The 15,332-nt window shown below is 35.2% G+C and overlaps 1 protein-coding gene across 6 annotated transcripts in view; it reads left to right on the forward strand.

Annotated features, from left to right (window-relative positions):
• Positions 1-15,332, forward strand: part of LRP1B (LDL receptor related protein 1B) — a 639,076-nt gene that overhangs the window by 452,404 nt on the left and 171,340 nt on the right. For all 6 annotated transcript variants that reach the window (XM_074547868.1, XM_074547870.1, XM_074547871.1 and 3 more), the window contains exons 23-27: positions 267-512; positions 6,279-6,476; positions 7,168-7,372; positions 9,590-9,754; positions 10,295-10,539. In XM_074547868.1, the coding sequence (XP_074403969.1) occupies positions 267-512; positions 6,279-6,476; positions 7,168-7,372; positions 9,590-9,754; positions 10,295-10,539 (1,059 nt within the window). The remainder of the gene's footprint in view (positions 1-266; positions 513-6,278; positions 6,477-7,167; positions 7,373-9,589; positions 9,755-10,294; positions 10,540-15,332) is intronic.

Below are 15,332 nucleotides of genomic sequence, written 5' to 3' on the forward strand. Positions count from 1 at the left end.
GAGAACCAGTGTCAATCCCAACATTGAGTCCTGAGGATCACCACTTGGACATGGGGCTCTGCTAAAACCATGAAGGATTCAGTGAAGCTACCAGATGAATGGTTGCACATCAGATAATTTTAAAAACAAGTATAGAAATCTGGTTTAGAAATATAATTTTTTATTTGCCCATCTTGGAGGCTTTTGTAGGTGTTTGAGTTGGCTTTGCTATATGCAACCTGACAGCTTTTGCAACCTTTAATTATTGTTTTTCCATGTTATTTCAGATGAATGTTCACTTAACAATGGTGGATGTAGCCATCAGTGTTCTGTGGTTCCTGGAGGAAGAATTGTGTGCTCCTGCCCTGCAGGATTCAATCTTACTGCAGACAACAAAACTTGTGAGATTATGGATTTCTGCACCAAGCACCTCAAGTGCAGCCAAGTTTGTGAACAGCATAAAAATACTGTCAAGTGCTCGTGTTATGAAGGCTGGAAGCTCAGTAAGGATGGAGAGAGTTGTGTGAGTACTGGTAAGTTGAAATTTGGTGCATGTTCAATATTCAGGATGTTAGTAGCTGTGATGGCAATTTGCTGAGAGCTTCTTTCACTTTTTTTTTTATTTTTAATTTTGCATATATATGAAATACAGGCTGGGATTGCCCAAATGTGGGGTTGATTGCGGTCTAAGGACTCATTAAAACTGTCCCTATTCTTGATGTGCAAAGGGATATTGAAATATTAGGCTGTTGCTAACCTAAGAATGCTAATACCAGATGTTTCTAGGAATGTTAATATGGTATAATTCTGAAACTGTTTGAAGGTTTATAAAGTTTTTCATGTGCAGTTAATATAAATGGGCATATATGTACAAACACTTTTGCATTCTATGTGGGAGATTTAACATGTAATTTTAAGAAATGGATCAATTGTGATATTGATCAGTATTGGTTGAGGGTTCAGTAGGTTAATTTTGAATGTGCAGTTATATGCTGCCTGTTAGCATTCAATATTTAAGATGGTTTTTTTTTCCCTAAGGCATTCTGGCACTTGTTTTTTGACAGCAGTAAGAGCTTGCACAGCTCACTAATTGAGATGAAAACCAACATGAGCCAAAACAGGAGAGGGGAATGTATTCCCCTCGTTGTTCACTCTTAATAAGTACTGAGGCACCATCTGGAAACCATGTTAGGAGTGTGTATTTCAGGTGCAGTGTTGTGTGTAAAACAGAAACATGCATGTGCAATATAAACTGTTATCACACTTCTACCTCCCCATTAGATACTTAAAAATAATATGGAGTTTGCTTTCTAGATTTTCATAACTCAGTTTTCTTTGGTTCAGGATTCTTTGATAATTTTATTCTGTATTCTCTCTATTCTTTTATAGAGTTTTAGCAACTCTGAACAGAAATATCTTCCACATTCCCTTTTGCTTATTTTGATATTTCACAATTCAGTAAATATGATTAAGATGTTCTTTGTTTATTTTTACTCTGCAGCGATTGCTGCCAAAGTTCAGTGCTTTGGTCTGGTTCCCGATGATTTTTGATCAATCTGATTTGCTGTATTATGGACACTTCCAGTAACTGAAAAAAAGTTCATTCTTATTGGGTTAGGGAAAAGAGAGGATTAAAGGAATTTAAGGCAGTGTTAGTAACTCATATGAGGAAAGCCTGAAACAAACTTTAAACCAAATCAGGTGGAAATGACTGATATTTGGAAACTAAGTGGGGAAAAAGTGAAGCATACTCACTTGTGGTATAAAATAAGAAAAGTGAGACTACAGTTTCTTTGGTTTCTTAAGCCCATGAGATATTTCTGCTTAATGTTTACTGGTGCTGGTGAGAATCTGAAGTTACAAATTGATTTCTTCAGATGTTTTTTTCAAAGAATGTAATACTAAATATATGATCTGAGACCTGCGGTGTCAGCTGATATAAAGAAAAATGATCCTTTTCTTTACAAACTGTAATGATGCTGCCCTAATGCCATCAAAGCTGTGACAAAATTATGCCATATTAAATATGGCAGGTGCTTTTAGAGGCAGAAATCATCTTGGCCCTTTCAGTTTATTTAATTCAAAGGTGTGGGAAGTTCTCTGGAGGACACATCCTCTGACACTTCACTTGCTGACTGTGTGAAGGGCATTTTAGGAAAGTGAGAACAATTTTGGTTTCTTTTGTGAACCTGTGAGACTCAAAATGTCCCCATCATCTGAGTCTCTGAGCATGAGATCCTGAATGAACTGAGAATGAAGAAAATACTTTTATATTATACTATTAGAAATAAAGTTCAAAGTGACATTATGAAGACAAGCTGTCCCCCAAATGCCCAACTACTATTTCAACAATTTCAGTTGTTATGAAGTAATTCTTAGAATAGCCATAGTGATTTAAGATGCCTTGAACCAGGTATGTATTCTATTAGAACAGTAATTTGTAATCTGTTTTCCAGAAGAAAAAATAAATTACTCAGAAGAAAATGAGAACATTGCCCTTTACCTTTTTTTTTTCTTTTCTCTATCTGAAATAGCATTTTCCTATGTATAAGAAACATTTCACAAATACACAGCAGTAACATGTGAAGTTAGTATGCAACATGTTTTCAGAATGTGGTAAAAACATTTATTTGTGAGCCCATTAGAAGAGGAATATGAGTGCTGAAAATGCAGGAATTATGTGATTCTAACTTTTTTTCCTGATTGCATTTCAGTATCAAAAAGTGTGCTTGTCAGGGGAATCTAATGAATTTCCAGAGAAATATAATGAGTTACAGAATAATAAGTATATAGACCTAAAATGCTAAAATTGAGCAATTCTTCTCTTTTCAGTTTCTTTTTCCAAGCCTTTCTCTGTTGTATCTCATTTCTGCATATGTTGCCTTAAGTTCTTGAGGGTTTTAAATGTTGTCTTTTTTCTCCTCCAGACTTTCTGCACTTTCCATGCCTGTTTTCATCTCCTTTCCTTGTTGCTGTTCTGGCATTGTGACATTACTGACTTCCCAAACTTTAAATGTTTCCTTTAGATTTAAATTTGTATTGATTGAACTAAGAGTGTGTTACAGAGCTCCATTATTCAGATGGAATGTCAATACAAATTATATGTTTTCATACTCATGGTCCTGGTTTCTCTTAAAACACATTTCAAAATAGGTTGTGCTGATATATTGCACTTGCTCTTTTAAATGATAAAAGCATTCAGAAAAAAAAAAACAAAACAACTGAGTTTAAATGATATTTAAATTTCATGTTTACATTCAACCTTTCAGACTTGGGTATAGTAAATGTTAGATGAGCTCAGAAACATTTAGGCTGACAATTAATTTTAAACTTTCCTAAGCCGTGGAAAATGTTATATCACTTCATATTTATTTATTTATTAATAGAGGATGGTGTGCCTGACTGTTTGATCTGTCTTAGCTGGTTTGAAACTCAAATTTGTTATAATTCCCAGATACCTTTCAGTACTAAAATGGAGATGGGAATAGTCCAATCCTCTCTGAGCTTAGCCAAGCTTTTAATTAAGGTTCCTTTTCAGAATCTTATGAAGTTATTGTTTTTCTTTGAGGTAATTTTCATAAAAGCACATTGTAGATTGCTTGCTGTGCTGTTGTTTTTAAAGTGAGCTTCAATCAAACCATCAGAATCAATCAGAATTTTTCTAAGAAAGAATTTTAAATTTAACCCATTGAAAAATGTGAGGCATTATTCTTTATAGACGCTTTTTTGATGGCATTTGTGGGCAGTTTTCTTCTAGCATAGATCTTTTTTTCTTACAGTTTTTCATGTAGCTTATACTTTGTTTGCCTCATATATTTTATATCCTAACCTTTGTGGTAAAAAAATTTGAGGCATTTATGAAATCACAGAGTGCAGAAATGTATGATTTTTTTTCTCAACAAATTGATAGCAGTTAATTTTCCTGAAAGTTTTAAAGAATGTGATCAATAACCATGGTATTGATTTGAGACTTTACAGAAATTCTTTTAATCAATTTGCAGAATAAAAAGTATTTGCTCTCAATTTCTAGAAGATTAATCAGGAAAATAACATCAAATTTTGGGTTTATTGGGTAATGGAAGCCCGTTTTTTTTTTAAATTTATTTGATTGAGCCAGAAAATCCCAATTCCCTGTAATGTAGCTGATTTTATAGAGCCACTGAATGATCAGGTTGGAAGGAAGATCAAAGCCCAGCTAATGCTGCTGCTGTTTATCTGCTTTCCAAGACCTTCAGGACACCTTCAGTGCTAAACTCCAAGTTTCCCAAGGGTGAAATGTTTTGTTGACTCACTCTCCTGAACAATTTTGTTTTTCTGGTCTTTCTGAGTCTTCCTGGTCCAGTTTAAGCCTTTAATCCTTGCCCTACTTGTTATTTATACAGAAAACAGGATTTTTCATGTTTTCAATTCATAAGCCTTTTATGTCTTCAGGGAATTTTGCATGCTTCCACTCATCTTCTTATTCCATTTTTTGAGACTAAGCAGTTCCAGATTGTTCATTCTTCCCTTGCAGGCCATGATTTCTGGACCCCTTGGAAGAGCTGCTCATTTCCTCCTGTATTTCAGTACTGATTCACACTCCTCTTCAAGAGCTGTGCTCAGAGGAGGGTGCAGTGTTGCATGCTGTTGTCAGCCAAGCTTAGGGTTTTGTTGTGTTGATTTCAGTTGTAAATCCTGTCAAGATCCCATTGAAATCTAATCCTTCTCCTAATTTGCACTGTTGGTTATTTATCTTAAACGGTGTTTCCTCTACTTTGAATGAAAAAAAAACTATCTAACATAGCACAGATTTATTAGGTTTTTTTTTCTTCCCATTGTGTTGTTAATTGGTGAGAAATACAAAAAAAATCTAATAGTGAGGATTATGACTTGTGTTCTTATGCATTGGAATTGCCAAAAAACCCCATAGATCAGTATCCTCCTGCATAAGAGCTGCCAATTTATCAGAATTTGGGAAGTGCAATTAAAGTGTGTCTCAAGTTCAGATAGCTGGTGCTTGTGAAGCAGCTCCTAATGTCAGTGATCCTGTTCTGCACTAAATTATTTAACCACAGCAGAGCTTTGACTAATTTGCTTTGCAGAAAGTCATTCATTGCTTTAACAGATGGGAGGGTCATTGGGAAGGTTCAAGGCAGGTTGTGAACAAGAGCAGGAACAGCTCTGCTGAGCTGCTTGATTAGCCTAAAACATCACAGATAATTTAATGTGTGTGTGCAGTGGGCACCCGGAGAAGAGGAGCTGCAGGAGGAAGTGAGCAGTGAAGTGTTCAAGGGAATGGGAAGGGATAAATTGGATATTTTCAGAGATCTCTTGAGAAGCAGGAGTATTTCCTGTTGCCATAAACTGCCAATAATCTTTTAGATAAAAAAGTTTAATTGTATGGAAAGCAAGCCTACCAGTATAATCTGTGTTTCAGTCTAGGAAAAGGAACTCAGAGTGAGGGAGAGACAACTATTTCCCCGCAGAAAAGGCTTGCTGGGAAAAAATATCTTTATCAAAATGAATATACTGAGTTGATTCAAGAGTTTATAGAATCCAATTTTTTGTCTTCCTTGTTTGTTTTATTAACACAACAAAAACGTTTCCCAATGTGTGGTAGAACTATAATTTAAAAAAATTAATTTCATAATATGGTTGACCAATGCTGATCATGTTTACAGGTATTTTTATGATCTTTGATATCAGCTCTTTTGTATCACTTTGGCACAAATCATGCAGCATTAATTCATTAACAATGGAAGGAGAAAGTCATTGGTAGCTGGATTTGTGATGACATGACATCAAATACTCATTTTCTTGCTTGTTAGCTTGGCATGAGAGGTTTTTAATGCACTTCAATTGATAACACAAGGTACACTGTATATTCAAAAGATACTTTATGTATTAGTAAATGGTTTCAGCTGATTGGCTTTTGAAACAATGTATGTTTTAATGGTTTCATTTTTCTGAACCTTTTGAGAAGCAGATTTTAAATTTGATAATGTGACTTTTTAAAGCTCTCATTATGAGCTCATAATGCTAGAGCTACAAAATACAGTTCAACAGTTGAGTCTGATATTCCCAAATTTAATGTCTAATATCTCTAGTTGGGATCAAAGATAATGCTGGAAGGGAGAATTAAGAAGTCTGTTGGACTGAAAAAGTAATTGAAAGACTCCTTATCAAAAGATGAATTGTTTTAATCATCTCTTTCTCCTGATAAAGTATTCTGTTTTTCACCTTCCACTTGTCATTTATATCAATTTGTAGCAATATCTTTTTTTATTATTCCTTTGAAATGTTTAATCTTCGTCTTCCAGATCCATTTGAGGCCTTCATAATTTTTTCTATTCGACACGAGATCAGAAAAATTGATCTTCACAAGCGTGACTACAGCCTCTTAGTCCCTGGTCTGAGAAACACAATAGCCCTGGATTTTCACTTCAGTCAGAGTTTACTGTACTGGACAGATGTGGTGGAGGATAAAATTTACAGAGGGAAGCTCTCTGATACTGGAGGTATGGATTGAATCTTTATTTCCTTAACATTGGAGCACCTGCAGTTACAGGGTGTGAGACCTGGTCACTCGTAACTGAGCTGCCTTTCTCAGAAACAGAATTTATGATGGCATTCTGCCTTTCACAAGGGCTATATCAAGCTTGTACTTCATTTCCACACAGAAAAAGACTTTTGTTATCAAAGTTTCCTTTTGCAGTATGCTCTAGAGGGAAGAAAATGGCAAATACAAGGAACTGGTGTTTCATCCTGGTCCAATGAGTGCAATATTGATTTATTTCTTTTTTTTTTTTTTTTTTTTTTGCAGTTTATCTTCACCTTATTAAAAAAATATAAGAATTTATCAGATGTCTGATAAATTAGATCCTCTTACTAGGTTAAAGATTCTGCTTTAAAATTTTATAGCATCCAGAAAGACTTTTTCTTTGCTCTGGTGACATACTGATGGCCTATAACTCAATATAATCTCATAGTATATACAAAGAGTTTCTACAAAATGTTCTTTGTTGCAGTGTATGTTCCGGTGCTTTCATCTAAAAGGCAAACCCCAAATAATCCAGAAATTACTCCAAGAACATCTGATAATCTTGTATGTCCATGTTCATTCTACCAGTCTCTACATCAGCTCTTTAAGAATCTCTTTTCTGCTTTTTCTTTTTTTTCTTCTTTCTAATTTTTAACTTTTTCTTTAAGGCGTTAGTGCCATTGAGGTCGTGGTGCAGCATGGCCTGGCCACTCCTGAAGGTCTGACTGTGGATTGGATAGCAGGAAACATTTACTGGATAGACAGCAATTTGGACCAAATTGAAGTGGCAAAACTCGATGGCACTTTGAGGACAACGTTAATAGCAGGAGCTATGGAGCATCCAAGGGCTATTGCTTTGGATCCCAGATATGGGTAATTATAGATTATAAAAGCATTATTTTTTCTTGTTGCAAAGTATTTTAAAGATGTTTAAATGTGATTGTTTCATTTCCTTTTTTGCTGTGAGTTATAGTTTGTAATAGCTCTTGAAAATCTGTTTTGAATAATAAAGAATCCATTATTATTGTGTTTTTTCTAAGTGAAAAAGATTAAAAACTGGTAAGTCAGGAGATACAGGGATGTTTTTGTGAGCAAATATTTATCTTGCCATGTTGTTGTTTTATTTCTTTTTTTTCAAGGTGGATGATAACTGGAGTGTTTGGTCTAACATTCTGTGTGGTTAATGGACAGATTTAGGTGATTCTCCTCACTTAGAGACCAATTTTTTTGTTTTGTTTTTTGTGAGTTTTTGTTATTGGATTTGTTTTGGGTTTTGTTGTTTGGTTTTTGGTTGCTTTTTTGTTGGTTTTTTTTTTTGTTTTGGTGGGACTAAAAAAATACAGCTTAGATATTACTGGAAGCTTAATGGCTGAGTGAAGCAAGTGCCACCGTTTGTGTTTGATTTTCATCTCTAAAGTGGAGATAATGCTTGCCAGTTCCTGTTAGTATTTTTTCTACCTGTTCATTATGGACATGCTAAAAATCAGAATATTATGTATATTCAATAGCTCCATCTTCTTCCTAAAATTATTGCTCTTTCTGAGAGGGGGGGGGGGAAACCCCAAACAAACCAAAACATTCAGAAAAAGACAACAAAATCAACAAGCCACCAACCAGAAAGTAAATATGGCAAAAATTAACACACCTGACCTGTTTTCAAAGTCATGATATTTAATTTTGTTTAGGAATTTGCTGTGGTCTTTCATATGTCTTCACTGAATATTTCTCTCAGAAGCAAAGCTGTGAATAAAAAAATAAAGATTGATAAAGGTTCCAATTTCTGGGATCTCAGCTGTGAATTAGGATGTACATGCCTTAATGATTAAGGCTTTTGCCCTCTCAACTGAGCTGTTAGAAAGCTTTTTTACAGAGTGCATTGCTTATCTATAAAATCTTTCAAAAGAGGCATCCTGTTGGCAGAGAAGTTGCTCAAATTAAATGGTTGGGAGGGGAAAAAAAAATCAAATCACCACTCTTCTTGAAACTGAAGGCTTAATCTGCCTTTTGAAGAGCCAGAAGCAATTGATGCTACATTGTGTTAGAAGTCAGGAAAGAAAAAAAAATCTTTAAACGTAGCCAGGAATAACTCCTCGTCCTTTCACAAATAAATATGAATATACACTGGTGATTCAAGGAGAAGAGTTGTGTTAGGAGTAAACAAATCCTGTGTCCCAGGGGGGCAGAGCCGGTGTTCTCATTCCACACCCATACAGATGTGTGCAAAATAAACATCTGTAGATAAAAACATCCCCTGTGAACCTCCCTGCCTGCTAAGGCTGAAGGTCTTTTAGTGGGAATACAAAAACTTGTCAGAAGTTTTGTTCCAGTCTGGCTCTTTGCAATTAACTCTTTACAGCTAACCACAAGTTTTCCTATCAAAAGTATAATTTTCCTTTTACAAGTCTGTGCGTTGTTGAAAATTCAGTAATCTAAGAACAGTTAGAGTTTATTTCTGTCTTCTTGGTGATGCTGTTTCTGTTAATTAACAAGCCACTTCTTTGGTTATAACAATGAAAATTCTCCTTGTTAGAAAAACATTAGAGATGGTACAAAACTGAGAGAGACAACAATAAAACCCGTCTTTGAAGTTTTCTTAGCAAGTCTAATCTGTATAAAATTCATTAGCGACATAACAAAATCCAGGGGTCTTCATTAAAACACTCTTAAGAGCAGCTGAAAATCTCTTGTTTAGCCTTTTCCTTGATCCCTGCTACCTCAAATCACCTTTCTTCCCATTCTCCCTTCCCCATCCTTCTTATCCATGGATTGCTTTCAAAGGCTCTCATTATAATTTCTCTTAATGAGCTGGGTTTCTAATTTTAGAGGGAAGACAAGGCAAGCTGCCACTGTGTAAATGGACACGGAAAAGGGAATGCTATTAAACCCTGTTTTTTTTGTTCTTTATTTTCATGATAGCTCTAACTAGTAATGAAATATATGGAGACCCAAATTGAACTATGTTTAATCCTTTCAAGTATGTAAATGGTTCAACCTTTTTTCCAACTGTTGCCTCATAAACCATTTCATATTTTTTCTTCATGCTTTAATATTTTCTTCTATCCCCCTTTCTTTCCCTTTTCCTCTCACCAGAATTCTGTTTTGGACAGACTGGGATGCAAATTTCCCTCGCATTGAGTCTGCTTCCATGAGTGGGGCAGAGAGGAAAATCATCTACAAGGACATGGACACTGGAGCGTGGCCCAATGGCCTCACTGTGGATCACTTTGAGAAAAGAATAGTGTGGACAGACGCCAGGTAAAGTGCTCACAGCACCCTTATTGTCACTCAGAAACGCTCATTCCTCCGTGCAGAAATGTGAACTGCATCAAGTGGAATGTAGTTATGGAAATTATGAGTTATGGACAATATGGACATGAAGAGCCCTGGGCAGGCACATGTACAAAATGTACATTGATTTAATTTCCCTGCCAGCTGTGGGATCACCCCTAGTTCTGGCTCCCTGTGCCTTTCCATGGGTCCTCCTTGACGCTCATCCACGCAAGGCCCAAGCTAGTTCATTATTTTTAAAGTTCATCTGAAAGAAAACTGAATTTTCTGTTTTATTTCTCATACATTGAGGCAAATTAAAGCATTACACAAGCAAGTATTTCAAATGTCTAGTTAAATTAATAATATGAAATTTATAATCTATAAAGTTAATGATTGCACTGCAAAAATTCTTTAGTCTTGCCACTCTTACAAAGCAAGTTTTGTACAAATTTTGCCCCATGTCATAATGGTTGTGTGATTTTTATTTTATTTTTACATAATCTTAAATTTGGGGTTGTCTTGTAGATCGGATGCCATTTATTCTGCATTGTATGATGGAACCAGCATGATAGAGATTATTCGGGGTCACGAATATCTTTCTCACCCTTTTGCTGTTTCTTTGTATGGGAGTGAAGTTTATTGGACAGATTGGAGGACCAACACCCTCGCCAAAGCCAATAAATGGACTGGCCAAAATGTCAGTGTAATACAAAAAACAAGTGCTCAGCCATTTGACCTCCAGATTTATCATCCAAGCCGCCAGCCACAAGGTGAGTATTTATAGAATAATTTATTCCTGAGAGGGGAAATAGGTATTCTTTTTATGTATAAATATCTGGATTATTAATAGAATAATTATTTATCCCTCCTCTGAGGGGGGAAATCCATATTCTTTTTATATATAAATATCTATATAAATAGCTGTGTATTGTTTTGTCTTAAATTGTTGTATTTAGCACTGGATGAAGTCAAAACCACAAAAACACATGTGGCAGAAGTTTTTATTGGCTACAAATATATATATGTATATGTATGTATGTATAGGTTAGGATGTACCATGAAAAATAGGAATGCTGAAAAAAAACCCAGTATGATTTTTTTTGTGGGATATAACCAAAGACAGCAAATATTTTACAGAGAAATATTGGAAAGTGAAAAATACCTCTGGAGGATGACTACCAATAAATTTCAGAATTTTCCATGTTCTCTGGATAAATTTCAACTTTCCCTGGCAAGAAGTTAATCTTAATACAATGCTATTTTAGAATTTATCTCATGAATACTTGTTGTTTTTTTATTTTTTTTGATATTGAGAAATGGTATTTTGTTTTTCTGCTCACCCAGGGTTTGTAGTTCTCAGTAAGGAACTTAGACTTTTATGTTAGTATGTTATGATCAATCTTGATTTGAAGACTTCAAATCCTGACAATTTTGGATGGCTGTGTAAATATATTGGAGCCCAGTTCTGAATTAGTTATCCATAGAAAATGATGCTTAAATCTCTAATGTAAATGAGTTCCAGGAAGTAAAGTTCTACTGCACATTAGAAGGCAAAAGATTTGAGGAATGCTCTCACATGGAGTAAAGGAAAAGCAATGAATACATATCATTGTTGGGTTGTGTTTCCAAGAGTGGTGACAACTGTGGCCTCTAAATATGTGACATAAATTGTCAGGATTAATTTTTCTGATGCTTTTATTTAAAATAATAATGAATGTATATTGAAGATAGACGTTATAGCTTTTCAGTGGATGTCAAGTCTCTTGGACTTCATCACTTTGTGAAATAAGCCATTTATTTCCCTTATTCTGAATTTACTTTTTGAGGCAGGGTTCTTAAAAGCTGCCTGACTTCTGCTGAAGATAATATGTGTGCTCAGGCAGTTAAAGTAGGAGTGGAGTAAATATGCATCTCTGCACACAGCTTTCAAATTAGTTTTTTTTTTTTCCTTCTTTCTTTTGTTTCAGGTTTTTGGGTGCCTTTGTTTGTTTGGGGGCTTTTGGCAATTTTCTTTTAATTTCTTTAATTTGGCAATTTTTCTTTTCATTGAATTGCTCATAACTTTGGGATTTGAGGAGCAGTGTTCCATATCTGATGTTTCTAAAGCAGCAGGAGAGTTGCTATTTGCCTTTTCTTGCTCTCAGAAAAAGAACAACTCCTTTCTGTCTGGACTGGGGCCAGACAGCATCTTCAGAGGGATTCTGTAGCCTGGGGAGACATCAGGCAGTATTCCACAGTCACAGATATCTTGGCCCCCAGGCAAATAAAAGCTGTAGAAAAGTCTTCAGTTGTTTTTTGCCAAAATCAAGAAGTTCAAGGATCAAGTTGTGTAATTGCAGCTTTTATTTTATGATGTAGAAAGCACTGGATTCTGATTTATGTTTGGCATTCTGGGTTTGCTCTAAATTACTGTCTTCCAGCAGGAACTTTTTTTTTCCTCAAAACTGCAGCACCTTTTTATTTGAGCTGAAGAAATTATGATACTGCGTGATTACTTGTTAAATTTGCCTTTGAATTTGTAGCTATTTTGCTATAAATGAACAAGACAGTGTGCAGGTTAGAATCTTAAAATAAAATTAGGAGTAGATTTACACTGCAAATTGTCAGTATGAGCAGAGCACTGCAGGATGAAGATTTTGCATTTTCATCTCCATCTGGGTCATCTACGAGGGTGAAAGTTGATTAGCTTTTAATATATATATCAAGGAAGTTATTTTGATTGAAATGAAGTAAAGCAGACCTAAATAAACTCTCCTAGCCTAAAGCCATTTCATTTGAGTCAATCTAGGCCAGATGCCAATTCAAGGTAGCAAAGTTAAAGTGAGATATTTGTAGGGATGATGATAAGTTCAGCTCTCAGCACATCACAGGGATTGGGGAAGCTTTTCCCCTAATGCAGAATATTCTCAGGATTGTGAGCTTGAGCCCCACTTTTCTTCCCAAAATCAAAGCTGTGTCAGGAGTGCTGGTAAGATGGCAAACACAGGGCTTCTAGGAAGATTTTAATTCTTTTTTTCAACTATCGTTGTCTTTAAAAAATCCACCTGCTGCAAAGAACAATGTCTGTTTTATTCACAAGAAGTTGTAGCAGTGCACCACTGAGGAAGGATCACAGCTTGAAAACACAACACTGAATTTCTCACATTTCCCCCTCTTTTTTCTTCATTTCTCCAAGGTACTAATTTAAATTAAAATTAAAAAGCAAACGTGGCTATGACATTATTTTTCTTTCTGCAGATTAAATTTTTATTTAGAAATCAGTACAATAAGAAATATAGTATATTGGTGCCACTGGGCTCTTTTGTAATTAATAAAATGAAGAACATTTAACTTCATAGCACTGTTTCGTCACAATATTCTATTGAGGCCCAGATTGCCAGCTGTTTAAAATAATAAACTCTTACAGAAATGTAGCTAAAGATGAGGACACCTAAAAAATTTTATTACTTTAAAATCTTATCTCAAGTTTGTATAGGTTCTTTTTACTTCAAAACGAGCAGAAAGTTTGGTATACATATTATAAATAATGCAAAATATATACACCAAAAATTATTTTACTTATAAATATATATTTATATATGATTATTTTATTTATATTATAAATATATATTTATGTATGTTATTTTTTATCTATATATAATATTTATATGATTTTCTAAGCTTTATCAAGAATTGTGGTGTGTTTCTGTTTATTTAGTTTCATGGTGAATATGTAATTTTTTCTACTAATATTTGAAATGAAAGATTAAAAACTGAATCAGAGTGATTAGAGGAAATAAATATTTACTTTAGAATTTCCACATCTGATCCGTCCTAACCTGCAAATTTCACAGATTGGTCTTAAAATAACCAGATATAATCAAGCAATATAAAGATTTACCTTGGCTGAGTACTTTGGCCTCAGGAAAAGCAATTCCATTGGTGGTATTGACAGTGAGCACTGGATTTGATCTGTAACTGGTTTTAAATATGAGTGGGAATCAATCGCCAGCAATTTGAAAGCACCTTTTGATGTAACTGTAGTGCAGATATTTGAAGGTTTAGGCAGAATTCAAACATTCTGTGTACTGTTAAAGTGTAAGATCAAACTTTGTCTCGCTAAAATCTGGTGCCATAAAGGGACAAGCTCAATATGAAGTTAATGCAGGGGATGAGTTGGCCATAGGAAATGCATATTGAGAGGCTGTCAGAGTAAGTATTCATTTGTCAACTGGCAATGGAATGTCTGAGGGGGTTGTTTTTTAAGGGTTACTGGTCAAGAAAAATAAGCATTTTGTTTAAATGAAGTTTTAGAGAGCAGTCAAGAAGCAATGTGACAGCACTGACATGTGTACACCTGTGACACAAACAGATTGACAAGCAATCAGCACTGGAAATCAATCAAATCATGAAAAAGGCTGTCCAGTCATGGAAAATGCCAGATCTGTGGCTTGCTGTGATCAAAAGGAAAATAGATTGGTGGAAATGATTAGGAGAGGAATAAAGCAGCACAGGTGTGATGCTGTATAAATCCATACCACTCCCACAGCTGGAATGCTGCATACAGATCATATACAGCACATCAGGGAAGCCTGACAGGCTGACCAAGAGTATGGGATGGGTTGGCTGATGCTGCTGGAAATGTCATTTATAGACAGGCTTCTGTATGGGGGCAGTCTGTGAAATCATAAATGGCTCGGAAAAGGTGAGTAAAAAATGCTTATGAGGTTATTCACAATAGAAATAGAAGTGTTAGAATGAGCACAAGAAAATAAAAAAGCCAAATTTTTGAGAGTCAGAGCAATAACAGTGTGCCCTCAGGAGAATTAGTTTTTATTAGGAAATAAAGAGCAGGCTTAGCTGTTATTCAATGAAAGCAGTATGAATATGAAAGGGACCTATAAATATGTGTTGCTAGAAGTAATGTTTAGATCATGGTACTTTGCTCCTACAGTTGTGCACTCATGTGGAAACAAACACATCTGCTTTATAACGTTTGTTTTCCCACCAATTTTGTGTTCTGTGCAATATGGAGGGAGCTGGGATGTGAACAGGACACAAATTGCACTGACTGCTTGGTGGATGCTTGGAGCACACTTGAACTACAATAGTCTCTTTAAAATAATCATTAACCACCATGCCTTTAATTTATTCTCTTCTGTCTGTTGTTCTTTTTTAATTCCATCCCATAAAACACTACTTGCACGGAAAGACAATATAAGGATTAATTATTCTTAGGCTCAAAGTAAATCCTTGTCACAGATGGTTGTGTGCATACAGAGAAGGTTAAATTCCAGAGAAATTGGCAAATAAATGAAAGGAAATTCTTCTCTGCAAAACACAGGACCAGATTTTTACAGTCTTGCAGCACCTGTGGAAAAAATGCCAAAAAATTGGAGGAGGTTGAATCTTTACCTGTTGTCCTGATATCCCTTACAACATAAATGATTTTGTGATCTCCTTCACAATATTTTCAAAAGTCTAAATTGTGTTTTGTTCCTGATGTACACTTCATGGGGATAGATGACTTCTCTTTTCTAATAGTTTATTAATAATTGGAAAGGGTCCCTGGGCCTTGTTAACT

This window comes from Zonotrichia albicollis, chromosome 10 (assembly GCF_047830755.1).
Source record: "Zonotrichia albicollis isolate bZonAlb1 chromosome 10, bZonAlb1.hap1, whole genome shotgun sequence".
NCBI lineage: Eukaryota > Metazoa > Chordata > Aves > Passeriformes > Passerellidae > Zonotrichia > Zonotrichia albicollis.